At 46.6% G+C, this 27,794-nt stretch overlaps 3 protein-coding genes across 9 annotated transcripts in view; 2 read left to right on the plus strand and 1 right to left on the minus strand.

Moving 5' to 3' along the window:
- Positions 1 to 4,929, minus strand: part of MECOM (MDS1 and EVI1 complex locus) — a 321,765-nt gene extending 316,836 nt beyond the window's left edge. For all 6 annotated transcript variants that reach the window (XM_079315326.1, XM_079315323.1, XM_079315321.1 and 3 more), the window contains exon 1: positions 4,750 to 4,929. In XM_079315326.1, coding sequence (XP_079171452.1) covers positions 4,750 to 4,786 — 37 coding nt within the window. In that variant the 5' untranslated portion in view covers positions 4,787 to 4,929. The remainder of the gene's footprint in view (positions 1 to 4,749) is intronic.
- Positions 4,457 to 8,550, plus strand: LOC306806509 (uncharacterized protein; the record flags this gene model as incomplete). 2 transcript variants are annotated; one of them, XM_079315338.1, is made up of 3 exons in its annotated part: positions 4,457 to 4,736; positions 5,544 to 5,609; positions 6,079 to 8,549. In XM_079315338.1, the coding sequence occupies 3 exons, from the start codon at positions 4,700 to 4,702 to the stop codon at positions 6,510 to 6,512; spliced, it is 537 nt and encodes a 178-aa protein (XP_079171464.1). In that variant the 3' UTR covers positions 6,513 to 8,549. The 2 variants fall into 2 exon arrangements, with proteins under 2 accessions (XP_079171464.1, XP_079171463.1); XM_079315337.1 differs by lacking the exon at positions 4,457 to 4,736 and adding an exon at positions 4,985 to 5,063 and having other exon boundaries at positions 6,079 to 8,550.
- Positions 8,551 to 8,938: 388 nt separating this feature from the next.
- The window catches only part of MYNN (myoneurin), a 32,604-nt gene continuing 13,748 nt past the window's right edge, over positions 8,939 to 27,794 (plus strand). Inside the window, exon 1 of the mRNA XM_079314643.1 lies at positions 8,939 to 8,979. The gene's annotated coding sequence lies outside the window, so the exon portion shown is untranslated. The remainder of the gene's footprint in view (positions 8,980 to 27,794) is intronic.

Genomic DNA, 27,794 nt, shown 5'->3' on the forward strand with positions numbered 1-27,794 from the left:
TAAACTACACACTGTACATATATTAGTTACAATTACAAATATCAAATGGGTTTATCTGCTTTTCTCTCTGTATGTGCACATACTGACATAGGTATTACACACATAAACAAATATATCTCTGTGGCATAAGCAGAAAAGTATGTTTGAACACACACACACGTGTGCACATATCTCCACAAGCACAGCCACATCCACACTTAAATAAGTAGGTGAATAGGTGAATATGAACACTAATAGCCATTTATGGCAAACAACAATGAAAGCTGTCCCTGGAGCCCGCCTAGGGTACAGCAGCCAAAATGATTGAGTATGTACAGGGCACTGCTGCAGCAATGGCACTCACTTGGGCCTCCTTTTAGAAATGATTAATATTTAACCGACTTGGTGAACCTGGCTTTGGTTTTAGTTATGATTAGATAACAGGGTGCACAGAGCTGTCCCACTGAGGACGTGGTGGGATGTCCAAGCAGCTGCCACTCGTGCTTTGTGAGAAGACAGACAGAAAGTGAGAAGGGGAGAGAGGGAGAGATAGGAGACAGCGAAAAACAAAAAAAAAAAAAAAAACCAAAAGTGCTCAGCTCCGTTTGTGTTTGTTTGGAAAAAAAAGGGGGAAAAGCAGCCCGAGAGGCTGGTGTAATAAGATGCTGTAGCTTTCATGAAAGAGGTGAAATAATTTTAAACACAGACACACAATGAGTTTATTTATTTAGAAAGTTGTTAAATAGAGTCTGGGAATTCAAATATTCAATGTTGACATTGTACAGAGCTGGCAGGGAGCCAGCCCCAGCTCTCCAGAGGGACCCAATGGCCACGGCGCCCAGGCCCTCGCCCCTCCCAGCCCACTAACTAGGTAAAAGCCATTAGTTATACCCACAAGCAATATCTGAATCCCAGTCAAATAATGTTGCCTCAGCCAGCCAACTTCAAAGGGGTGTAAGTGTGTTTGGCTTTTTAGTGCTGGAACTGCAGCAATATGTCACACTTTTGAAAGAGTTTTGTAAACAGTTCCTTCCCCTTTGTAGAAACATTTCTTAAGTTTCTTGTACCCCATGTAAACAGCGTTAATTAACAAGGGTTACATTTTTCATTTACAAGCAGGGCTGTATTAATAACGAGATCGCCTTTCGGACCGTCCTTTTCCTTTGTGTCCTTTCTCTGGCCGACACCTCCGTCGGTCCGGGGAGCAGCCGGGAGGCACCGCTGAGCTCAGCCCTGGGCTCAGCCCCGGGCGGCAAAGCTGGTCCCAAATTCAGGGGTAGCTGCTGTCCCTGAGTAAGAGAGAAGGATAGAAAGTGGGGAAAGGGAAGAAAAGGAAGGAGGGAGGGAAAAAAAAAAAAAAAAAAGGAGGAGAAAGAAAAAGAAAAGAAAAGAAAAGAAAAGAAAAGAAAAGAAAAGAAAAGAAAAGAAAAGAAAAGAAAAGAAAAGAAAAGAAAAGAAAAGAAAAGAAAAGAAAAAGAAAAGAAAAGAAAAGAAAAGAAAAGAAAAGAAAAGAAAAGAAAAGAAAAGAAAAGAAAAGAAAAGAAAAGAAAAGAAAAGAAAAGAAAAGAAAAGAAAAGAAAAGAAAAGAAAAGAAAAGAAAAGAAAAGAAAAGAAAAGAAAAGAAAAGAAAAGAAAAGAAAAGAAAAGAAAAGAAAAGAAAAAAAAAGAGCGGAGGTGGGAAGAAGCAATGAAGGAAAGGCAGAACGAGGGAGCGAAAAGCCACACGCGCGCTCTCCGCCCTGAAAAGGGTTAATGAAGCGCCTGGTGAAAATATGCCCGGCATATAATGGGATTGTCTGGCCCGTCCCCGCAGCCCCCCGTGCCCGCAGGAGCCGCCCGGGGACAGCGCCGGGGGTGCCCCGGACCGGGCCGGGCCGGGCCGAAGCCGGTACCGGGGCGGTGCCGGGCCGGGCGGGGCGGAGTGCGAGGGACAGACGGACAGACGGACGGGGGACCGAGGGACAGCCGGCCGCCCGCGCTGCCGCCCCCGGGCCATCGGCACCCGGTGCCCGCGGCGGTGCCGGCGCCCGGAGGCAAAGGCGATGGTGAAGCGATGGCAAATAAACAGCCACGCCGAGAGGGCCGGAGGCCGGGACACGGCAAACATCTCCCTGCTCGAAAACAAATTCCCGGACAGTCTTAAACAGGCAAATAAACTTGCCGGCTCTGTTTTTCAATCAAGCCTTTTAAGTACTAGACTGAGGCAAATTACAGGCGCAGGAAAACCTGCTGAAACTTAGGAAAGTGCTATTTTACTATCTCAGATGGTTAGAGGGATCTGGATCTACCTTGACTGCACTAAATTGCCTGTAAAAAAGTGGTGATAAAGTGTAAAAGTAACAAGTGCCTCCTTATTCACGTGTGTTCCCCTAATCTGATCACCTTCTGTCTCTTTATGAGGCTACTGGGTGGCTGGAGCTACCCCGGGCCGGCTGCGGGGCCGTGCTGGGGCGGGGGTTATTCGGGGATACGCTTTCAGCAGGCGGGCACCAACCCACCCGAGTGGAAAAGCAGCAGCCGCGGGGGCCGGGGCCTGTCCCGGAGCGGGGATGCCCGGGCAGGTGCAGCATCCCCGGGCCGCTCCCAGCACCTCTCCCCGCACCGCTCCCCGCACCGCTCCCCGCTGCTCAGCGCCGGCCTCCCGGGAGCGTGCCGGGCACACCGACCTCAGCAGCGTGTGCTTTCCCTTATTTTCACAGCTGGACATTTGAAAAAGTCGCTGGCTATTCCCCGCGTGGCTCTTTTTGTTTCTCCTGAATTATTTTTCTATTTGTTTTTTTAAAGAGAGGGGCGAAGCCTTAAAATTAATTTTTAGCGATTTTACACTGAGGTCAAGAAAATACTGATCAGGTATTCTCCCTTAATTAGGAGGGGAAAACTTCCCTGGGTATTGGCGACACTTGGGCAATCGGGACGATTTTTTTGTTTCACGCAAAAAGCAATAAAAGTGAAATAGTAAGAGAAACGCGCTTTATCCCGATTTGTCTCTTTTTCCATGTAAAAGGGTGAAGGCTGTAAAATATTTTCCTATTCCTAACTCAGACAAAAAGTACTGAAAAACTAAAACCTTTTTCTCTCGAACGACTAAATTAAAGGGGTCGCCTCCAACCCTCCTTCCACTTGCCATGAAACTGAGACGCTCTTGGGGGGGGAAAGAAGCAGCTTTTCGGAACACAAAAAAGAAATAAATCCCGTTTTTAAATATGATTTCCTTTATGAGTCGATTGTAACCGAAGGATTATTTAATGCAACACATCTGTCCAGGAGGGGAGAGTGCTGCTGCTGCTGCTGCTGAAAGACGCGCAAAGTTTGCAGTCGATCGGATCTCGCCCGCAGAGCTGGAGCCGGAGCAGCAGCAGCAGCAGGAGCCCTGCATCGCTGTGCAGCCAGCAAAGCAAAGGAGAGGCGAGGAAACCTGACGGATTTTGTCAGGGATGGGAGATTTTTTTCCCCCTTTATTAGCTCCAAAGCAGGGATGGCAACCTTGAGATTCAAAAATATATTTGTTTTCAAGTTGAGGGTGCTGGACTATCCACTTTAAGATCACCTAATCAAACGCAGGTTGCTGCTGTTGTTCAGGTTCACAGAAAAGCTGATGATGATCCAGGGACATCTTTCACTTCCCCTTTTCCACGCTTCTCTATTTTTCCCCCTTCACAAATAAAGAGTAAATAAGCATCTGCTTTTTACGTCATGCAACTTATGCAACATTTCATTTGACTTTTTTTATCCTGCACAATTGTTTTCACTCGAGAATGAGTTGCCTTCGCCATGGATATCAAATGAAACTTGCCCAGATGTGTCAGAGAAAATAAAGACATCAGTTGCTTTTAAAATAGGACGCGAAAACTGTCGAAGTTTTGTTGTTGAATCCCTCATTTAAAATAAAAAAAAAATTTAAAAAATTTAAAAGGAGCCCCAACACTTCAGCAGTTAAAAGCAGAGATCCCTATCATAAAGGAGAAACAGATGGGGTGAGCGTAAGACAAATAATTAAGTAAGTCGGGCTTTGCGTGTGGACGGCCGAGCCCTCGCCTCGCCGAACACAGACCTTCGGGCGGCCAAACTGTATAAAAAACTGCTGGAAAAGCGCCTGAAATTACAACATTTACATCAACTTTTAGCGGGTGACTCCAGCGGGCTGGGGAGCGCTCGGCGCTGCCCGGCGGCCCCGCCGAACCGCGCCGAACCGCGCGGGGCATCCCGACCCGCCGAGCGGCCCCGCCCGCCCCACGCGCGCTCGCTCCGGTCCGGTTCGCCGGTCCGGTTCGCAGGAGAGCGCGGCAGGGCCCGGGGGAGCCCGGTAGCCCCGCACCGGCTACCTGCGCCCCGGGCTCGCCGCCTCCCCCGCGGAGCCGCCGCTGCCGCTCCGCGCTCAGCGCTCCCCCCGCGGCCCCCGGCCCTGCGGCAGCGCACAGCGCCCACTATAGGGCCCGGAGCCTCCCGCACCCCCTTCCCCGACCCCCCCCCACTCCAGCCCCCGGCGGCAGCAGCAACTTCCAGTGCTCGCCACTGAACTTTTCCTCAACTCCTTCCCCACCTCCCGCCGGCCGCCCGCAGCCCCCGGCCCGGCTCCGGCCGCCGCGCCCCCCGCCCCGCTCCGCGCCGCCGCCCGCCGAGCCGGGCCGGGCCGAGCCGAGCCGGGCCGGGCCGGGAGGCTGCGAGGGGATGCTGCAGGTTGTCTGCGAGCTCCGCGCCGCACCAGACATGTCTATGCAACATGGCAGAGAGGGAGGGTGAAAAGCCAAGAGAAAGGGGTATTGCACCTACTTGCGGCCAGCTTCCTCGCCCTGCCCTTGGATCGCATGCTGCCAGTCCCGCGGCCGATGCTGGCGTGGGCTTGGGGTAGGGGGGGGCTTTTTTTTTTTTTCCTGCCGGAGCTTTTCCTCCTTTTTCGCTCCCCCTCTCCCTCTCTCCTCTCCCTCTCCCGCACACACACACTCTCCCTTTCTCTCAATCCCGGCTCGCTATCTCTCCAGCATTGTCAGTTTGGACACCTTCGCACATGCGCACGGGCGGCTCCCCCCCGCTCTTCAACATTTCAGCGCCGCCAAAAAAAAGTTTGCAGCGATCCATCACCGCCGGTGGGGACCCTGACAGCCGGCACCGGGGCCGGGACGGGCCGGGACGAGGCGCGCAGCCGCCGCCGGGCTGCGCCACCGCGGCCGCGGGGCAGCGGCTCCGCCGCCTGCGCACCGGGAGGGGTTACAGTGGGGGAGACCCGCGGGACAAGGGCTGGGGGGGACAAGCGACACCTTTTTTTTTTTTTTCCTGCCTTTTTTTTTTTTTTTAATAGGATATTGATACTGTTCTGGAGTCTTCGCAAGGTTTAAATAGTTTATTCTCACCCGGCAGCAATTACCGTAGATCTTTCCGCATATATAGGCAGAGAGATATAATTTGATTACATGTTTTATTATGTATGCGTACCATGAAATCGTATACTTTCGCGGAGCGCACACTTTTTCGCCACCTTGAACTCGGCTCAGCCACCACCAGTTGGGCAGAAAAAAAAGCATTTTAAAAACAGTAACACCGACCGCTCTAATCTGTTTTAATTACAGGGTTTGCCAATCAAAGAGGGAGCGCGCAGAAATTGGGAACTCCTTTAGGGGATGGCTGTGTCCGAGGTATGAATCAATCCAAACTACGTATAGATTTTCCCCTGGTACAACCTCCTTGCATTAAACAGTTTTGTTCAATACCTTCCATGCGCTATTTATGTTCCCATTAATATCTGTTGCAAATCCTGCCAGACACCATAAAAGAAAATTACAATCTTTCAGACTCGGGGCTGCGCCAGTACATACACCCTGCTCAACTTTTTGTTTTAATAAAATCCTCAGCATCGCCCCTTCCCCCTTCAATCCCACCTCCCACCCCCCGGCTGCCGGTGCTGGGGACCGGAGCCGCCCGTGGAGCCCCCCGCCCCCTCCGCACCCCACCGGTGACAGCCCCGCGCGTGGGGCGGGGGCGCCGCGGATCCCCAAACGCCCGGCAGGCAGCCGCAAGCACTTGAACCCGCACTGCGGAGCCCTCCTTGATGCCAATCGTTCTTTTTAATTTGTAACTTGGATTTTTTTTTTTTTTTTTTTTTAGGGACATACAGCTGCTCCCTGCCCGCTCCGCATCCCCTCGCAGCCGGGCAGGGTGCACCTAATGGCCTGGGAGCAGGAGGGCCTCCGCCAGCCCCCTGCACCCATCGGGGTGTCCTGTCCGGGCTGTCCCCGAGGAGCTGGGTCACTCTGCCCCGGCGGAGCAGGGCCGGGACAGCCGGGGAGCGGCGGGGGCTGCGCGGGGGATGCGCGGAGGATGCGCGGAGGATGAGCGGAGCCGGGGCTGCTCTAGAGGTTCTGGCACTGCCCGACCCCCGACCTCGCTCGCAAACAGCGCCTTTCCTCGCGGGGCTGCACCGAGCTGTCCCCAGATCATCCCCCATACACCCCCCAACCTGCGGAGCAGGGTCACTCGGGAAAAATGAAAACGCCCGTGAACTTTACAAAACTGCCAGCGCCTCCCGCGCCCCCGGTTGAAGTGGAGACCCCGGCAAAGCCGCCGCCCGGGCAGAGATGCAGAGATGCGCGTCCTTCCCGGGGAGCCGCTCGCAGCCGGGCGGCCGCGCTCCGTGCGGGGCCGGGGGCACAGATGCGGGTTTCCCGGGCGGGCAGCCCTGACCCCGGCCGTGCCCGCCTGTCACCGCCACCTGCCCGCGGTCCCAGCGGCCCCGGGAGCCCGGCAGGTGCCGCGCCGCCCGCCCGGGGCTCCGGCCGCCGTCCCGGGCCGCCCCCGCCGCCCCCGCCGCCCGCCCCGCGGCCCCGGCATCGCCCGCTCGGCCCCGCCAGCTTCGCCCCCTCCCCCGAAAAGTCCCGGGCAGCCCCCCGGGAATTCCGTTTCGTTCGTGCGGGGAAGCCTCCGCTCCCTCCCGGGTGGGAAGCGACTGGCGGTGGGGATGCGAGGTCGCTTTCCACTGGCAGAAATAGAGATTAGAATTTGGGGATATGTTTTTCCGTATAGTGGGGTGGAATTAAATCTATTTCTAATACAGGCTGGGAGACCAAAGGCATCCCCTCATACACGGGTTTCAGTGCTTTCCCCGTAACAGGAAATTTTCTCTTCCTTACATTATAATTGAACAAGCCCCGCAGTCTACTTGGAGAAAAGTTGGAATTCTTTATCGAGGTATTTGTTGTGCTATTGTCTTTGTGCAGTGAACTTTACATCGTGTTATTCAATCTCAATCTATATTCTCCTAGCTACCAGTAAGATTAATTTAATCATTGTAATGCAATTATTAATACTGTTTACCCAACGCTTGATTTCAGGTTTGCTGGTAAGAAATTAAGCTTCTTGCTGGGTGACCGAAAAGCTATGCAGGGATTTCCAGCCCACGTCGAAATAAAACAGTCCTCTTTATTTAGTCTCAGAACTCCAGCTTTCAGCCACGGGCTCAATTAGCCAAAATGGAAACAATTTTCATTCATTGCAATAACTCACTGTTCTGCTGATCACTTTCAAAATATACACTTTATTATTATATGCTGACCTCGGTGCCGCGAAGTGGCAAGGCTAGAAAGAGGCAGAGGGATCTCTCCAGCCCCCTTGGGCTGTAATTATTAGAAATTAATTGGGTTCAGGACCCTGGGTAGCATGGGTAAATTAATAGCTTGTCTGGTTGTTTAAATCCGAATTCTCAGTCCACAGGAGAGCAGGGGAGGGAGGCTCTCCCTCCCCAAACCCGCCCCGGGAGAGCGCGGCAGGGCTGGGGCAGCGCGGAGCCGCCGGCTGATTTCCCTCCTTCTTTTCACCAACGCATTGTTTTCGGGGAGCTATTTAGGGGTTAAAAATCAAAAATAAAGATCCTGTATACTTGGAGCTGTCGTGCGGGAGTAAAAGTGAAAAGGGAGCCTTAGGCAAAAGGAAATTACTGCAAGCCCGCGTGACCTTTCCGAGAGGTAATCAATCAAGTGATCAACAGGGATATTTATCATTGCTAGATGGGGCTACTTTACAAATGCACAGAAGGGGGGGCGGGGGATACACACACACAAAAGTTTGGATAAACCCGATAAGTCTGAAGACAAATACGTAGACTTTAATCACTGAGAAGATTGCACATTTTCTTTTCTGAGCTCTCAGAAGGAAAGGAAAGGAGAAAACCTCTGCAAAGTTTCCCAGCAGAAAATGCCTCCTGTACTAGGTGGTCACATGGAAGCTGTCCACTCTGCTTTGCAGTCCTGGGAAAGGCTGGGAACGACAGATGTGATTTAAAAAAAAAAAAAAAAAAACACCAAATACAAGGGAAAATAATAGCTAGAGATTGAGGCTTTGATAACTGGGCTCGGTGTTTGTTTTTATGTAATGTGTTTTTATTTGCTGGCTTGAAACTCTGAGCTGTAAGCTCAGCCCTGCCTGCCTCTAGTCCCCGAAACAGTTAACTCCGAAAACAAAACAAGAAAAAAAAAAAGCCCACCCCATGCCCCCTACTATATGAAATCAGCGATCTGGTTCAATTAAACTTGCTCTCCGTAGCATAAAGCATCCACCACAATACAGGCAATGAAACCCAACAATAAAAGCCCATGCATTTTCTGCACAGTTTCCTTCTCCCTTGTAAAACATGCCGTCGTGTAAGCACCAGACATTTAATTTTGCTTCCTATAACTTACCGGATTCCTTAACAAACCTACTCCGACCACTTTTTTTTTTTTTTTTTTTTTTTTCCTTTTCTTTATTTCTCCCTGCTTTGCGCTGTGCTCCACGCACTCTCCTGCACAAAGCCTCGCTGCCTGCGCCCTGCGCTGCTGCCTCTAAACCAGTCCAGAGCCGCGGGAGCGCCCGCGGAGCCGCTCGGGAGCGCTGCCCGAGCCGCGGGAGCGCAGAGATCCGCGGGGATCCGCGGGGAGCGCCTGAGCGCGGAGCGGCCACTGCTGCCGCGGGGGCTCTGCGCGGCCCTGCGCGGCCATTGCGCGCTCCCGCAGCGCCCTGCGCTCCCGCAGCGCGTTCTCCCGGCCCTTGCGCGCTCCCGCAGCTCCTTGCGCGCTCCCGCAGCGCCCTGCGCGCCCCCGCGCGCCGCACCGCGGTCTGCGGCGCCCCCTCGCGGCCGCGGCGCCGCACTGCAGGGCGCGGGCAGGAGGGTGCGCACCCCGCGCTGGAGAGAAGGGAGGAAAACCTCCCAAAAAACCTCCCAAAAAACGGGTTTAGGGTCCGGCACCGGCGCCTCCGGGACGCGGAGCGGGCTCAGGGATTGCGGCAGGCCTGGAATGAGGCTGGCCCTGGTGGAAGTGCCGCTGGAAACACGCGGGCGCTGAGAATGAAATGCATTCACGGGCGGGGAGACGCGCGGAGCTCCCTGAGAAAATGTTTCCCTGTGAAAATGGTGCAGGGTGCCAGCTATGAAGTAGATCTTGTTTCTGTCCGTAGGGAGGACCTGGATTTCCACAGCATTGAGACAGAAAGAAGAACAGAGGAAAATGAACAGGCCAGAGGCAAGATTGAGAGGGCGGCGTGGAGGCCGCTGTGGTAAATGGGGACATCGGAGAACTGAACCAGATTTTCTGCTTTCTGGCGGATTTCCTGTGTTACTTTGGTATTTGGTTGCATTCCCCCACTCCTCACCTGAAATGGATAGAGGATTCTCCAAACCTAAAAGCTGGAGGTCTCTGTTTCAAGGCACAGCAGCATTGTTTGTCCTCAGTCCCACTAGAAGACAACAATGCAGCATCAGTCCTGAACATGGAACAGGACTCACATATTGTCTAACAGCAACAAAAAAAGTCATTTACCCCTGTACCAAAGCGAGGTGCAATCAATATCCCCCAACTCAAGCTCTTTTCCAAGACTAAAAGCACTTTCTGGCCAAAAATGTCATGTTCTCATTTCCTCGGGAGTTTATCCCCGTTATTTCTTAAAGGAGCATCAGTGGAGAACGTAATTGGAAAAATTAAAGAGTAGGAGGAGGAAAGTAATTACAGGCCACTAGAGAAAAACAAACATGTTCTAAATGTAGACAAAACATTGAACAGAGGGGAATTAATAGTACTACAAATCAAAAGAGAAAAATGTCACCAAAGATCAGCAGAAAGTGAACATCCTATTTAAAGCAAAAATAGAAACAATCAAAATCACAGCAAAACACAGAAAGGGGAAGGAATTTGAGAAGCAACCTAAAATCAAAATAAAGGAATGGAATAAATTTTACTCAGTACACAGTCATTGTTAAAGCTGATGCATGAATATTTTCAAAAACTGAAGCCCACCATGAGGGTGGGATGGGAGAGAAAACCTCAGCTGATCTGACACAAGAGTTTTGTGATTTATACCCACTGGGCCAGGCTGGCTCCCATTCTCCAAAGTGTACTGGGCAAGGCTGGAAAATCCCTGCAGAGGATGAAAAGGGATTTTCCAGTATGTCCCATAACCTTCTCCTTCCTCCCTGGCCTCCCCAGTGATTTTCCAGAAGGAAGGAGCTGGGGACTGGTGAGATCTGGGCTTTGAGGAGCTGTTGTGGCCAAAGCAAAGAAGAACAACAGGAGCTGCTCAGCTCTAGCAAGTCATTAAATCACTCTGGCAAAGCACAGTTCCTTTGGTTGAAGCCACATTCTGAAACTGGTTATGAAGGCTTGGGAAGATTTGGATATTAAGCTGTTTAAAGATAACACGACAAAATGTAAGGAGTAAAATTGTAATGGAATGATGGCAGACAGGCTTCCAGAGCTGGTAGTGCTGAAATAAATGGAATTTTAAAATGAAAAAATGAAATCCTCTCTGTGGGTTGAAAGCTGTGTCATGACCAAGGACTGTCATCACAAAAGTGGGGCTCCCCTTTTTTAGGGCTTTATCTGCTTTCACTCATGGTGTGACTTCCAGGAAGGAGTGGGCTTCTTGCTGTTTGTCTTTAAAGGAACCACAAAGGCAGGTTAACACATCAGCCTTTATAAAATCCACAGCCCCATTTTTCCCCTCAAAGCATAAGGAACGCATTCATATTTCACTCTCATTTCTCTCCAGTACAAAAGCACAGGGTCAGAATTAATGAGCAAAGTATTTGTGTGACGTTTTATATTGTATTGGCATTTATATAGTGCTTTTCACAGGCTCCATGTCAAAACCCTTTACAGGGCAATAAATCATATACCTTTCCTGATGAAATTGTATGTAGGCAATTGGGCACCTATCCTGCCCTCAGCAATGTCCCACGTGTGAGACACGGGGAGTGTGATGAAACCTGCACAAGTGGGTCTGGAAAAAAATGGATGTAGGTCAAACCTTCCCCCCTTAATATCCTGCAACACGTTAAAAAGTCTTTAGAGCCCACTTGAACAGCCACAGGAAAGACCTAACCTTAACATGACAAAGCTTCTATTACAGTCTGAATTACTCAACATGCAAATCGAATTGTGGGTCTTACACTTAACCCCACGGGTTTTTGCCTCTGAATTTAAACAAGTTGTCCATTTACATGGAAAATAAGGATTTTTCAATTGAATTAATTTCTAAAAATAGTGTCCATTCACAAGGCTGAACCCAATTTTGGATGTTGGCTTTCTGCTGGCATTCACAACTATCCCTCCTAAGTCTGCAATGTGACAATGCATCTCTGCCCTGCTGGCGTTTCCCTTCTTATTTGCAGTTTTTCAGATAACGAAGAGTAATGAAGTTCTGAGAACTGTATGCCCGATTAGACTGACTCTTTTACACTTTTATTTGCATTCCTGCCGTGTTTCCAAAGCCACTTCGGGGTAAGAAAAAAAACAAACTAGAAAGTCGTTTAAAGTCTTTTGGGGGCTGGGGAGCAGGATCCGGAGTTTGCTCCGCTGGGAATCCCAGCGCTCTGCCCAGTTCAGGGATTTTTGGAGTGCATTGGTACCAAAGGAAGCTTTGTGGAGAATCCCTCCTGGCAGATCTTCGCCCCTCCCTTTCAACCCAACCCCGAGACAGCACAAAGGCTCAGAAGCAAATGGAAAATCTTTGCAGTAGCTCGACACCATTCGAAAAACACTTTTCTAGCTCCGCTATCTGTAACACATGAAAACTGATAACATTCTGCACATACTGGCTGATAGTTCAAATGCATTAGAACCAACATAGTTATGATTTATGAGCCGGAAGAGCTGTTAGAATAATTTATAAACCTGAAAGAATAAAAAAAAAAAAAAAGTGCCGTTCTCCACCAAACAGACATTTAGATTACTTAATCTAAAATCAAAGTAATCCAGGAGTAGAACAAAAGGTAAAAGCACATTGCCAGCTCCATTAAGTGCCGTGGGCTGTGTTAGAAGTGGAGGGTTCTTGCATCTCTGCAGAGGTGATTAATGTCCTGTGAGACCTGAGCACTCGCTGTGCAGATGCACAGCCAAGGAATGAACTAAACTCGCTCTGCTTTCTTTTGAGATTCGTGTCAGGAGCTCTGCAAGGAGCTCAAATTCACACACTGCTGTGCTCTGAGCCTAATTTTATCTCTTGTTCCCATCTGGGTACACAACTTATTTATCAGTTTAAAGAGTGATCTGTAAATAATACACGTGCACTGAGATGGATGACAATGATAATTTAAATGGTCTTTTCAGTGGGAGACACTACCAGCACCAGTAGTTAAAGCTGAAGTTCAAGAGTAACCAACACATTAAAGCCTGAAATTTCTATTCTTTCTGGCAGTAATACATTTGAAGATTAAATTAGACAAAATGTTTGTTACAACAAATGGACTTCTGTTAGCATTCAGGATTATGCTCCCAGTCAATGTTTATTATGCTTTTGGTCCTATATATTCTAAAGGTCTCAATTTCCTACTTCCATAATTTTTTGATCAGTTTTGTTTAAACTAGGAGCCTTTTACTTTTCACTTTCAAAATTACTGCTTCTTCTTCAAACTTCTAGCAGGTTATGGTATCTGGAATGAGTACTAAGTAAAAGGAAACAAGCTAAAATAAATTACTATCTAATCTAACCCATCTGACGACTTCTAAGGTACTTATTATTGTGGTATCAAAGTACTGGATCTCTGATAGCATGTGATATTTGATCTTAAATTGGACCTCCAATGACATTTTTAATTAAACATCTTATTTGATGCCTGCTGGAGCTAAAATGCAAATAGTGTGACATAAAGAATGAAAGTTAAGGGAGCAAGGAACAGAAACGATGGCTGGTTATAGTGTGGGTATTGTACAAAAACAAAGAACCCCATCATCCAGACCCTATGGAACTGAAACAATCAGCCTCAAGGTTCAAAGACTGAGCAGAAACTACCTAGAAATGAAAAATGCTTTCAATTTATTAAAATTACTAGTGAATAAAAGAGTTTGTCAGAAGCAAACTTGAGGTACTCACAAGAAACACTTAGAAAAATTGTAATTTATTTTTACTTCCTTTGCCCTCCAGCACCTAGCAAATATTCCATTCTGTTGCAATCCTTCACTAGGAATTTTGTAGGACTTCCACACTAGCTGAGACAAATCATGTTTGTCCTCTTTGGAAAGTGATTCCAAATTCCTTTGTGCATAGGAATCATCATTACTAAAGCACAAATTCACTGCTAGATTTTATTCAGCTACATTCAGAGCTGATTTGGAAGAGATTTCTGGGAGACACGAGGAAGGAAAGCATCCTCAGAGCACTGCTGTTTCAATTTGTGGAGGCTTTATGAGAGCACAGATTGACCCACAGCTTCTATCAATACAGGGCACACACAGCTGACAGCAGCCCAGGGTGTTCAGATCCTCCCTCATCAGATCAGAATTGCCCCCTTGCATGTCATGTGCTATATTAAAAACCCATCAAGTGCAGTGTCACAATACTTTGACTGCAGAGTAATTCCATTTAAAAATGTCTTTGTGAGTTTTTCTGAAATATTCCCATTTGATTTTCTCATTCTGCACTCATCACCATAATAAGAGCACACTAAACAGCTCTTAGAGAATATTTTTTTTTTCCCAGAGGAGGATGAGTTTATGTGAAGTGATTTGTAAGATTTAAATTTTTCACTTTGATACAATTCTGTGTAAAGATATATCCACTCTGGCAGCTCTGGAGCCTCTTGGCATCTGCTGCCTGGAAGGAGGCAGAGTACAAGCCCTGGTCATCCACACTTATCTGAGGTCAAAATTCAGCTCTTTTCCTTCAGCTGTCACACAGATAATGACAAAAAATATTATAGCCATAACCACAGCAAGCAGTAAATAACAATAGGTACCAGATCCCAGAAAGAACAATTATGGAATTGACATTTATTTCACACTGCAGCTGGCATTCCTTACTGCAGGAACTGAAAAAGGTGAAGAGCCAATTTGTGATTTCCTTCAGATGAAGCTTCAGGGCTGGTGTTGATGAGGGCTCAGTTCCAGCAGAGCCATCCCATCCCCTGCCAGCCCCTTGAGATTCCTCCCTGATCACACAGCAATGCTCCATCCACATCCCATATTGGAGCAGGAGCAGCCACTTCTGCACAGGAGAATCTGTGAAGAACGAGTGACAAAACCCTACAGAAGAGGCAGGAGAGCAAAGATTTCATTTTTCTCCTTTTTCATATTTCCTAAGGTAACTGTGGTTTGGCCTTTTGGTTTTCATATTTCAGGGAAGTCCTTAAGCCTAGTTCAAAGCAGTCTTTAGGGCTGAGAGCTCATTCATCAAGAGCAAAATCTCACATGCAAAGTTCATGACAGAGTGGTGAGGTGCAAAGTTGAAAGAGAAGGGAAATAATTTTTCCCATCCCAGAAATCTTTTCAGGATTTCAGAAGCACTTTGTCACAACAAGATGACCTTAGAAGTGGGATTTGCTTGTTGTTTGGGAGTTTTGTTTGTTTTTACAGAAGCTCAGGGGGGAAAAAAAACACACTAACATCATCATAAATGAGAATTAGGACTTGCTCGGAATGTGAAGACTTTGGGGGTTAAATCCTTCTTCTCACAGAAGCAGATCAGGGGTAGGGCCCACCCTCTTCTAAATCCAGAGCCTGAAAAGAAACATTTTATTACAGAAGTTTCACTGAAACTGGCGTGTTCCCACAAAATGTTTCAGTGGTGAGAAATAAAGAGTTCCCAAGTGTAAAGCACTGCCAAAAATTCCCGATCATTTCTAGCCAGTGAGCAGGGAAATGTGTTATTTTGCCATCAGTGGAGAAGGAAGCCCCTGTCCCAGTGGTGCTGTAAGGTCACGCTTCATCCTGTCCCCAGCAATTGGTGTGTGCACCCACAATTCCAGGTACCTGGAACAATGCAGGGCCATTTTCCAATGCATTTCAGCAGTTTCTATTGCAAATGCCTGTATAAAAACAATAAACATTCCTGAAGAACACAGGCAGAAAGCTACAGTGACCTCTTCTCTATCCTCTTACAGAAATCTCTCTTTCCTGCATATACTCATACACACACCTTCATGATGTATGGAGAGATTTTGGAAATAAATCTTCCCAAAGTATTTGCTCCTCAAGTCTATATGCTTTTAACAGAGAGGTGGGATCCAGGTTTCACCTCTGGCACTTAGCACTTGCCTCTTGCTCTCATGTTGGGAAAGGCTGGAAAGAGAAGCTCTTACTTTGCCTGAAATTAAGTGCAAGGTGACAGGTCTCTGATTTGTCAGAATTCAAATTCTTTCTGGAGGTCAAACTAATCAACCCACACAAACTCCATCTTTTCCCCAAATTTCCTTTGCTGTCCCCAAACAGGTAACACAGCACCTGCTCTTATCCCAACAAAGCAAGTGCTACCAGGGAGGAAAAGCACTTTATGTTACAGAGCAAAGAACTTCTCCACTGGCTGCTCTCAAACAAAATCCAGCTGAGCCAAATAAATCCTGTTTCCTCACTGAAGAAGCCCTCATGTGCTCAAAACAGCCCTGAAAGAACTCAAATGCTTCATACAGTTTTTAATTAATTCTATCTAGCCACACAGCAGTCTGAGAAGCTGTGGTGTTACATATATATATAACCTCCTTACGTTTCACTATTGACATTGTGTTATTCCCTGGCTATTTCCCAACTTTATTCACTCACCCTAGAGATCAATTTAGGCACCAAAATAAAATATGATCTTATCTTTGCACTGCACAGAAAAGAGAAACAAAATTTCTCACGGGAGACAGGGGTTAAGGCACTGGACTGGGTGTCAGAGAAGTGGTGTTCTATTCTTGGCTCTACCACTCACTTGCTGTGGGAGCTTGTAGAGCAAGATACAGAGCAGGAATGGAGACTCCAGCCAAGAAATTTCTCCTCTGTAACTTTTCCTCTTTCATTATGCATGAGAGTGAGTTTTTCCAGCCCCCAAGCACACATCTGAAAGCTGGGGAAACACGATTCTACCAAAACACAGAACCAGCAGAGAAAGAAAATGAGTGGAAAACATCAATTACAAAGTTTTCTTGGGCACCTCTGAAGAACTGAAACAGAATCTCTGCTCACATGATGAAGATAGAGAAGAAATTCAGCCCCAGGTTCAGCAGGCACTGCTCCAAAGGCTGCACTGGACCTGCTCCTGGTCTGACTTTGGTCTGCTGTGCTGCTGCTCCTTGATCTATTTGCTGCTTCTGACAAGTTTTCTGAGACAGTGAACAACAAGGAATCAGGCCAGGGGTGAGAGGGTTTGCTTTGGGGTTTTCTACAAAAATAGGAACCTATGCTTTGGTTTTAAAATAAGCAATCTGACTTTTTAAAAAGTAAAAATAGACATTATTGGGGCACTTTTTGTTCAAAAGTCATAGCTAAGACTATATCCAGACCTGGAGTAACAAACTGCCCAAATTAAGAATGACAAACTCACAGTTAACTCCTGCTGGGAGCAGTATTTCCTTCCCCAGGAACAGACCAGAGAGTACTTCTTGCTTTAGGTAATAGCAGTAGTCTAATGCACAAAATAGAAATATTTCTAATCATTTTGGGAGACCTGAAGAAAGAATAAACATGTAGGTCCTCACTTGGCATGGCTGGATCTTGTTCTGCCATGCCAGCTAATGACTGAAGGGAGAGATTTTTGCAAGTACAGGGTTCTGTGTGTAAAATATATCATGAAACTGGTTTGTCCTGGTCACATCTATTTTTAATCACACAGAAAATCTGCCCACATTCTGCTCTGAGCTGTGTTCTAGATGTTCAGTGCACACTCAACTCATTTGCTGACAGTTTTACAGCAGGGTCTCAGACCCTTTAGTCTCACAGAAACAGAAAACTAATCCAGTCATAGAATACTCTTCAATATTAACCTATTTCTTAACCTTTGTATAAGATATAAGGGAATAGTATATACCTTGTTTGAACATTTTAAGAGTCATATGAAATCAAAGTCTGACCAATAACCACACAAAAGCAGCTGCTCTGTAGTGTCAATTCTCAAACACAGGTGACCCTGGTTCTATTATATAATAAAATATACTGCCTGGGCCAACAAGAAGAAAATTTCTTATTCAGTCAATCCCTCAAAATGCCAAGATTTCAGAAACTTTTGGTTTGAGAGTCAGGCACACCTGGACTCCTTTAAGGACTCCATAGAATGTATCCACTCATAAGTGATTTATTAAAAATGTTAGCAGGAAATATTGGTCTCTTTACCTACAAAGTGTTTCTTCCCTCTTCCTTTTTTGATGTCAAATGTTTAATATTTCTGATTTTTCAGGGCCTGTAACAAACTGTCCCAGGCAGTTGCTCAGAAAGGCAAATTAGCTTCTTAATGCATGAGAAAAATCCTTCCAATTTCATACTTCTAAAATTTTTCTATATTTTAATTGCTGAAATATTATGTAACCACAGCCTTTAATCTAAGTGCAAGGCACAGTTGATATATAACAATTATTTCTTAATAAAATGCAATTATAAAAAATTCAAGGCAGTCTCAGGGAATGTGCAATTGAAACTGTTAATATACCTGAGGGATTATTTCCACACTAACATATATTAGGCACTGTATAAAACACAGGATTTCTTGGGACATCATCAGCAAAGGAGAATATTTTCTTTAAACCTGCTTTTTACTGATTGCATTATCAAGTTCAATTTTATTGGTTTGAATCATCTGGGAAGGATCTGACTTTAATAATGTATAAAAGGTTTGCCTGGTAGTTGGCTGTTGGCTTTTACTGGCTACTTGATGTAATCTGTAATTACTGGAGCAGCTCCTATGTTGGCCAGTGCTTTAAGGTCACTGGAAAGCTCTGCTGGGTTGTACTTGGTGTACAAGAACATCCTTCTGCTGATTGATGGCTGCACCCTGTGGAAATGTTCTCATTTTGTCCTTGCAGCATTCCTTTAAGGAACACTGTCAGTATTTATCCCTCTTTGTCAAGCACAACCTGGGGCCAGCCCCTGATCTGCCTTTATATCCATGAGATCTCAATAATATCTCCTTTTGGTTCCCAAATCTTCAACCAATAGTGTACAGATCTCTTAATTGTTAGAAAAGGCTCATTTAAAATGGACAATTTACATTGCACAAACTTTAAGATGGAAAACACTCAAAGCCCTCACTATACTTCTTTTAAAAAATGGAAATAAAATGTTGCAGGGCTTGGCTTTGACAGATTTCCACCTTTTTGAAAATTGTTCCTTCTTGCCTATTTTTTCTCTTTAAGCTGAAAAATCCTTAACTATCTGAAACAGAAAACTATCAACTTGCAGTTGAAAAACACATTTAAAACACATTGTAAACAGGTTTTATTACGAGACTAAACTGAATTTTAAAGTGTAACATTGCCAAGCCAGTAAGTCACCTGCAGCTTCCTGTGTCACCTGTGGCTTCCTGTGTCACTGCTTTGGTGGCACTACCAAGAAAAACCTGGAAATAGAAGCAAAATGCTGAAAATATTCCAGAACTGCTGTATCCCTGAGTCTTTTCAGCTTGAATTTCTACTCACAAGATTTCCATGAAACAGATTGACAACTAAACCACTGTATTAATCACAGTGTCAGCAATTTGTGTTCATGATCCTCACTGGACATAAACCAGATTCTTGTCCTGGTGGTGTCAGTTTGCTACATTAAAAATTACATTTCTGAGGGAAAAATCCTTATGGGAAGTCCTCATGATTGGGGAATGAAAAATCAACTTGGTAGAAATATGAATGATATAAAAAAGCTTATTAATGTTTTTTTTCTGTATTGTAAAACAATTTTTGTTCTGCCTAACACTACTTATAGATTCTATACACTTATTTCTGGGAAATTTTTCCACTGAAAAGTTCCTGTGATTTCACAAGGAAAGTCAGGAGAGTCTACCATCATTTTTCAGAATTTGCCATCTATTTAGTTTCAAATTCACAGTGGCTGTTCTCTCTGAAAGCAATTAGAACATGGACTTATAAGTAATTTGGATAGAAAGCTATAAAATATTTTAAAATAATATTTTGGTATTAAAAACACCAATAAATACCATTATCCAATAAAACAAAACAAAGAAGGCTCCCTTAGAGGGGTTTTAAAGAATTTTTTCAGCATAGAACCTCATGGTTTAGTGAGTTGGTTACCTGTTTCCTAAGGGAAATTTATTAATTTCATGTTCACTAAAGAACCTACTGCACTGTGGATTGGGGCATCCTCATCTCCAGTTCCAGTCAACAGGGACTATGGTTTTTCTGCATCTCACAGCTCACAGGACAAGAGGAAAATATCAATTTAAGTTGTAGATAAAAACCAAAAGGATCTCTTTTCCTAATATCAAATCAAGTTAGTTCTTATTGCAAATTTAAACCTGCTGCAAGACCAACACAAGTGGAAGTTAAACATATTGTCCTTCTTGTCTAATGAAAGGACAGGGGGCTTTAAATATCATTCTCTAATGCTAAACATAATTCTCTAGTGCTAAATCATTCACATATGTACACCAATAAATCTCTATCTTTGGACAAATCTTGTGATTGTCCACTGAAAGCTAATTTTGTTTTTCTCATCAGCTAAATTGCATTCTTATTTACTATCAGAGAAAAACCCAAACACAACACACTGAGTAACAAAACACTTAATGATTCTATATCCTGCCTAGCTAAGTCTGTGGATTTATCTTTTTGCTGTAAATAAAAACAATTTTAAATCGACATTAATAGAGAAGAAAGCCACTATTCAAGACATCAGTGAGAACCCCCATTACCTGTAAGGCCACTACTGTAATCCCTGATAATTTCTTGGGAGCAGAATCAAAGGACTACAGCGTGCAACTTCAATTAAAAAAATCCAGCGAGAATAAATAGAGAAAACATGAAAACAGTCATTTTTCTGGCACTCCGTTTGAAAGGAAGAGTTAAATTAATACATGAAAAGATCCTATCAGCTCTGACTTGTCTCAGTTATTAATTGAACACCTTCTTGGAAACACGTAGATAAAGACGTGTACCTTAGAGAATACGAGATAAGAGTGAAAGGAAAGGGGGAGAAATTAGCACTTTTGCCAGTTCACTCCCTTAATTGTCAAGCTAAGGCTGTTCAAAGCTGCCTGGAGCAGCGCAATATGGAACGGCAACGAAAGTGGGGGCTGGCGATGCAGCAGATAAAAACTTCAGGATTATCCTTAAACGTACTTATCTTTAGGCACAGAAGAGGCTGCAAAGCCAGCTGAACGATATAAAACTGCTCTAAAACAAGACAAATATCTACCCCATGTGTTATAAGCAGTTCAAGCTGCTTCCTGTGATGAAAAACATGGGCTGTACGGTAGACACTCTACAGCTAAGCACAATAGATCCCATGATACAGTTGTTTAAAGGAATATTAGAGTGATGAAAGAAGTGATGGAATTCTGCTCTTTAGGAGGCTCAGAACCGGCGAGAAAAAAAAAAAAAATAGTTTAAGCGGGGTAAATGTTGCTGATGCTGGGAGTTTGCGAGCTAGAGGACAGTTTTACACAATGGGGCTCGATGGGTTTTTGCCCCGGGCAGGGACAGAGCTGCTCAGCATTTCCCATCCCATCCTCCGGAATCCTTTCCCCTGCTGCACAGGGCGAGTCCCAGCAGCTCAGAGGGCACATCTGGAGTCAGTGGCAGTCCTGGGACCAAAACCCCCCTCACCACCTCGTTCCAGTCAGGTTTCATCCTTTCTGCCTTGTTTTGTCCCCCACGGAGCGCAGTGAAGCGCCCGACTGTACAATTCAGATAATAGCAAATACGGTAATAAGGAAAAAAACCTTATTAAAATACTAATTGCCACACTAAAATGTTTCCTATGAAATTATCAGAGCTGCCAATATCCCATCATTAATGTACAGAAGTCTGATGATCTTTTCAACAAAAACAGAGGAATTCCAGCCTTTAAACTCGTTATCGTGGCAAACCAGAACGCTATGATAATGCACGAGAACTTCGATTTGCAGCTGTAAAATTCCCAAAAGTCCCGTGACTTGGTTATAACTTTGTTATAGATGATTACCTTCCTCACTCATACAACTCCCACATTCGCTTTTGGGAAACAAAGTGTATATTCCACAAAAGCAAGCAGTAAATTTATTTAAATAAATGAGAAATATAGAAAGCAATTTATCCTGCAACACATTGCTGTGCACTGGAAAGCCTGACGTTTGCACATCTAATTCCAAAGCATTTTTGGAGGCATAAGTACTATTTAATATCTGTAAATGCTGATCTCCGACGCTGTTTTCAATGGGGTCAAATGGTCAAAATACCTTGCCAAGGTGAACCCTAAAAAGGACAGACAGGAATAAAATTCTTTAATTTGTGTGAGCAAACTTGAAAGGGAATAAAAATCTACTGTTAACAGACATTTGTTAATCACTTCAGTTTATCTAGAATATACATTGAAAAATGCATTTTTAAATACTTTTTCCGTAGGGATGACAATTCATTTCAGTGCCTTCCTGTGAGGCTTAAATAACATTTTTAAAATTTTTGCTTTGAATTGGATTCCATAACAAGAATTTCTTTAAATTGCAAACGCTTCAATTTAATAGCAGTTTGTCTGTACTTTTATTAAAAATGGGGGGGGGGGGGGGAAACAAAAAAAAACCTATTTGCACATAGTTTCACTTAAATTCCCCTCTTTGCACATTAAACTGAGTCATGCACCGACTTCACTCCAGTGTTTTACAAACGAATGGCTGTTGCCATCTACCGTTGGAAGAATGGGATCTACAGCACAGATAACAGCACAGATAAAACCTGCGGCACAAAGGCATCAGCAGCCACAGAGCATCAGCTCTTCCTACTGGAATCTTTGAAATACCAAACTCAAGTGATCGAAGAGAGATAGCAAAAAAAACTGACTGTCATTTTTAGGTCTGATCCAGCTGGGAAGCAAACACCAACCCAAATTTTAACAACTTCATTTTGTATGGATCTGAGGGTTTGGAAGAATTCACCCTGAACTGCAGCTATAGTTGAGTATACACAATTTTAAAAAATTAACTAATAAATTCTAATTGTAAAATACTATTAGGCCCAAGTTATGGTCATGCCTCTGCAGCCTGAAAACTGTAAATGCAGGAGGTAAAAGGTGCCTGAGCTCTGGCTGGAAAATGGACCTGGCCCGACCCACTGCAGGGCAGAGTCACCCAGCACAGGACCACGAGCCAGAATGGTTCTCCCAGGATGTCGTGGCAGAGGTTTAGCACTCCCTGGGGTTGTTTTTTCCAAACTTCTTTTGGATAAAACAACTTCCCAGCTTGGGTGTGGTGAGCTGAATGCAGAGAACTGGGCAATTTCTTTGCACAGAAAGTTATTATGTTCTTACACAATCTTTAGTCCATGATTTTTAGTACTTACAAAGATTTGATTGCATGTCTTCACTTTGCCATTAAATTACTTATGTATAAATAATTGAGACATATGCTTCTTCCGTTCCTTTCCCTGATAAATATCTTGAGATACCACATGTTGAAGGTACCCCTTGTTGAGGCAATCTACAAACAGAATTAGGGTAGGGTTCTATTAATGTTTGCCAGACCTGTCGGAGGTTAAACAGCCTTTGAATTAAACCATTCTTTACTCTTTGATGATTATTATTTTTCCTTAAGACACTTTTTGCTGCCTCTAAGCAAGGTCAACTTGAACTGTTTTGTTAGACTCAATATCTCAGTACAATGTTAACTCTGCTCATGCTGTTCCTACAAACTGTGTGTGCTGTCACCTCTGCCAACAAATTTGGGAAGTGTTAAGCAGAGCTCTGGAGTCTACCCGGCTGAGACCTCATCTGGGAAATGAGCACTTGGAAATGTGGTAATGGGGGAGATTGTTTGACCCCTCGGGGGCCCCAGGTCTGTCAGCTCCCAAAACACCCTCAGAGCTGTCTGCACCGCTGTAATGCTACCCCTCCTGCTATCCCACCAGTTCTTTGGGATCCCCTAAAGCATTTCATCCACGGGCTGCTGATTTTTTTTTTTTTTTTTTTTTTTTTTCACTAGGCTCTCCACAAGAGGATCAGTTTTCCTCACAGAGACAGAAAGCTCTGGGGTGTTCAGAAAAAGCACATGAGGAGATGACCACGCGAAAGGAAGGCACAGAGGAATGCTGCGAGGTCACTTCATCCTGCCGGGGGGACAAACAGGGCTGGGCCACCTCTGGCAAGCACTGTCCCTGTACCCAGCCTGATACAGCAAATGTCGTGTGACTGACCTCAAACGACAGCAATGCCCACCTTAAACAGACTGAGCCAGCTGCCCTTCAAGCTCAGCCTAAACATTTGCCACAGAACCTCCTGACCACTCGGTGCTAATTCCTGAGCATCTGGCACTCCACAAGTCACCCAGGATGTGCAAACCCTAAACCCCAAACTAACAGAATGGCAGCCCAGGGTGTGAATCCAAATAATGCCCTTTCATTACTCTACTGAGCATGAGCTCAAAACAGGATTTTAAAAAGACTTTTTAAATTAAACAAATCTGGAGATATTAAGATGAGCACTTACATCCTGGAGGAAGAAAATTGACTTAGTGCCAAGTGATACAAGATGAGGCTGCTGCCGGGGCAGGTAATTACTCCAGGCTGCCAGGTGACTTTTTTTTTCCCTATGTGCTCCGACAAGAAACATTGAATACAATGTCTTTGACACTCTTGCAAATGCTTTTAAACAAAAAGCGAAAGAGCTGAGAGCTTCTGTTTGCATTCCTAAAAAGCCACATTAGCACGTTTTTTGGCCAGTTTCACTGGGGCAGGTGGGGCAGCTGTGCGGGCTGTTCACAAGCAGCAGCAAGCTGTACCTACAGCTCCGTCTGTTGTCCTCTCCGCAACAATGTTGTGTTGCAGTTTTCCTTGCTTCCGAAAATCGAAACAAAAGTAGACCACATTCTGAATTCCTTAGCGTTTTCTGTCTGACATGTGGATCTGCAGAGCACATGCATTTTCATGACTACAGAAACCTGGCAGTTTCATCTTGTCACCTTTTCAGAAGGGACAGCTAAAATATCATTTAAAACGCCACCAAAGCGGATAGATTTAGAAGACAAGACTTTTTTTCAGAGAAACAATTTTAAGTCGAGTTTCATTTGAAAAGCAATGCCCTAAGCACATGAAATATGTTGGCTCTGCATGTTTAGTTGAGAGTCTGAAATGAAGTATTTGATGCTAAGTGAAAGCTGTTGCTTGGAAACGAGATAAAGCAATGAAAACACAATTGTTTGAACTAAGAAAGAACATTACCATCAGCAGGGCCAGCACTCGTTTTACCTGGATCAGCTTTATAAAGTAAATTCAGATTCCGGTATCAGAAAGGCCCTGCATATCTTCAAGTGTGTGGGGTCGGCATCTCTTGTTTCTGTTTATTCTGGCTGCAGAAGGTTTCTTTCAAACAGAATCCAAAAATTAAGTACCCAAGCTCACTTTCACCCTCTGTGCAAAGAAAAAAAGCCAGAAGGCCACAAGATGGCACTGGTCAAACGCTCAGGATATTGATAGAGCACTGGTAAATATGCACTGATGATGCCTGAGCCCAGTTTGTAGAGCCGTGTCTGAATCTCACACGTGTGCAGGTCTGGTGAACCTTCTGGAGTGGCTGATGCCAGGTACAGAAACACCAAAAAGATTTAGCTGTGGTCAGAACTAACAGCAGAGGTTACTGAGCAGCCAATTCCTGCCATGGTGACAGCACAGGATGGGCCTTGGGCATTCCTCCCTCAGGCAGACAGTGCTGGGCTCAGCACTCCACAGGCACATTTGGGGCTGTGTCTTTGGCACAAAGCAGGCAGGTTTGGTGTTGTACCCTGGCACAAAGCAGGCAGGTTTGGTGCTGTGTACCTGGCACAAAGCAGCCAGGTTTGAGGCCATCTTTGGCACAAAGCAGCCAGGTTTGGTGTTGTACCCTGGCACAAAGCAGCCAGGTTTGAGGCTGTCTTTGGCACAAAGCAGGCAGGCTTGGTGGTGTGTACCTGGCACAAAGCAGCCAGGTTTGAGGCTGTGTCTTTGGCACAAAGCAGCCAGGTTTGGTGTTGTACCCTGGCACAAAGCAGCCAGGTTTGAGGCTGTGTCTTTGGCACAAAGCAGGCAGGTTTGATGTTGTACCCTGGCACAAAGCAGCCAGGTTTGAGGCTGGGCGTTTGGCACACATTGAAGTTTTTTCTCCCTGAGCACAGGGAGAGGAATTGCTAAGGGAGAACAAGCCACAACATCTTCACTTCACAACCTTTGCTCCGCACTGCAGAGAAGTATTTGTCCCCAGCTCTCCGCACTCTGTCTCTCACGTTTTCTTGAACTCGATGAATAAAATCCAGCATTTCTGAGCTTCCATCACCGCAGGGCTCTCCTAGAGCTCTCTCCATCCCTCTCGGCGGCGGGCGCATCGCGTCCCTCCCACCGCCCGCACTCCGAGGGGAGCACAGACAAATCCCCGGTCGCTTCGGGGCCCCGCTCGGGTCCCCGTTCAGCCCAGCGGAGCCGGGGCCGCTGCACAGCCCGAGCGGAGCCGGGGCCGCTGCACAGCCCGAGCGGAGCCGGGCGCTCGGGCGGGTTTGGGGGTGTCGGGGCGGCGCCGGCCGCGCACTCCACGTCTCAGGGAGCTGCGGCTGCTCAGCGCCCGGCAGCGCCGCCCCTGTTTGCTCTGCTGGGGTCCCCCGGCTGCCCAGGGCGGGCGGGCCGGCCCGCTGCTCCCGGCTCCGCCGAGGCTGACAGAGACGAACTCTTCGCGGCGGTAGTGGCGCTGAGCCTGCCGACCGCGGCCTCCACGAGGGGCGAAGGCGGGAGCATCCCCGGCTGCGGAGAAGGGACAGGGACCCCAGGGTGGGCCGGGGTGCGGACCCCATCGCTGGCTTTTTTTGAGGTCGGAACCCTTTTCCCCCCCCCACCACCCTCTTCCCCGGGCCGCTCCCCTTGCCCGCTGAAAGTCAGCGAGTAAAACAGCGGGCGAGCGTGAGGGGCGCGGCCGCCATTAGGGTTAGTTGTCCGCAGGGCCTGCCCACCCCGGCACGGGACGCGAATGTGCTGCGCTGCGCCTCTTATACCCCGCGGCCACAACCTCCGCGCTCCCATTGGTTACAGGGGCGCCCTGCTCCGCTGCCATTGGCTGCGGCGGCGCGATGGGGCGGGGCGCGGCGCGTGGCGGGAGTTTGGAGCGCGCCTGAGTGGGAGCGCGCCTGGATGGGAGCGCGCCTGGATGGGAGCGCGCCTTCCCGGCCCCGCGGCCACGGGTCCAGGACAGGAGCCGGGCCTGGGGCTTGCAGCGGGATTTGGGGGCTGGTGCCTGGCGTTTGGAAATCGGTGCTTGCGGTTTGGAGGACTAGTATCAGGTTTTGGGGACTGGTGCCTGGCATTTGGGGGCTGATACCTGGAATTTGGAGGCTGGTATCTGGTATTTGGAGGGTGGTATCTGGGATTTGGGGGCTGGTATCTGGGATTTGGGGGCTGGTGCCTGGCATTTGGGGGCTGATACCTGGAATTTGGAGGCTGGTATCTGGTATTTGGGGGCTGGTATCTGGGATTTGGGGGCTGATACCTGGGATTTGGAGGCTGGTACCTGGGATTTGGAGGCTGGCACCTGGGATTTGGAGGCTGGCACCTGGGATTTGGAGGCTGGCACCTGGGATTTGGAGGCTGGTACCTGGGATTTGGAGGCTGGTATCTGGGATTTGGGGGCTGATACCTGGGATTTGGAGGCTGGTACCTGGGATTTGGAGGCTGGTACCTGGGATTTGGGGGCCCCACCGCGCCCCTCCTCCCCCTCCCATGCTGTGTGGGATGATGGTTTTTATTCACCTCTGCCGTGACCTCTCTTTGTGCCAGGAGGATGCTCCCTGCGGTGCTCCCTGGAGCATTCACCTCGGACCCCTCTGCTGCCTTCTGTTCCTCAGAGAAGCTTTTGTGTGTTTGCTTTTCCACCCTGAGATTTCCATGGAAAAGCAAGGCGTTTTGCAAGCGCAAAGGAGTGTGAAACAATAGCGTAGAGCTCTCAGGCTTCCCAACTTTAGTTACAGGATTGCTCTGGTAAAGACCCTCTTAAAAAAATATTTTATATAAATTCAGAAAGATGTATTCACAGACTAAGAAGGAATAAATTGTGCTAGATATTATGATTTTTACTCGTGTGATATGGACACAGGCTTCTCCCTGCTTCCTCCCATGTAGCTCTAATCTTGGGTTCTTTTCCAGGAAGTGTCAAGGAAAATCTGTTATAAAAATACATCTATTTTAGAAACATTTCTGTGCACTGTGTTAGGCTCAGCTCCCTATACTCTGTCACAGAATCTGCATGGGCTGGAAGTCACGGAGGGAAGCAAGGAGCCTTGTGTCCAAACTGAAATCTTCTCAGGAGAAACTCTGACTTTCACCCCAATACCTGGGATCACATATTCAGCTTAATTCCAGAGGAGAGGCCACCAGAAAATACAAGAAAGGACTTGAGTGGAAGTCCTTATGCCAACATGATGATGATTCATTCATGATAGATTTGGAGCAGAACTTGTCAATCCCT

Source organism: Erithacus rubecula (genome assembly GCF_903797595.1).
Source record: "Erithacus rubecula genome assembly, chromosome: 11".
NCBI classification, from domain to species: domain Eukaryota; kingdom Metazoa; phylum Chordata; class Aves; order Passeriformes; family Muscicapidae; genus Erithacus; species Erithacus rubecula.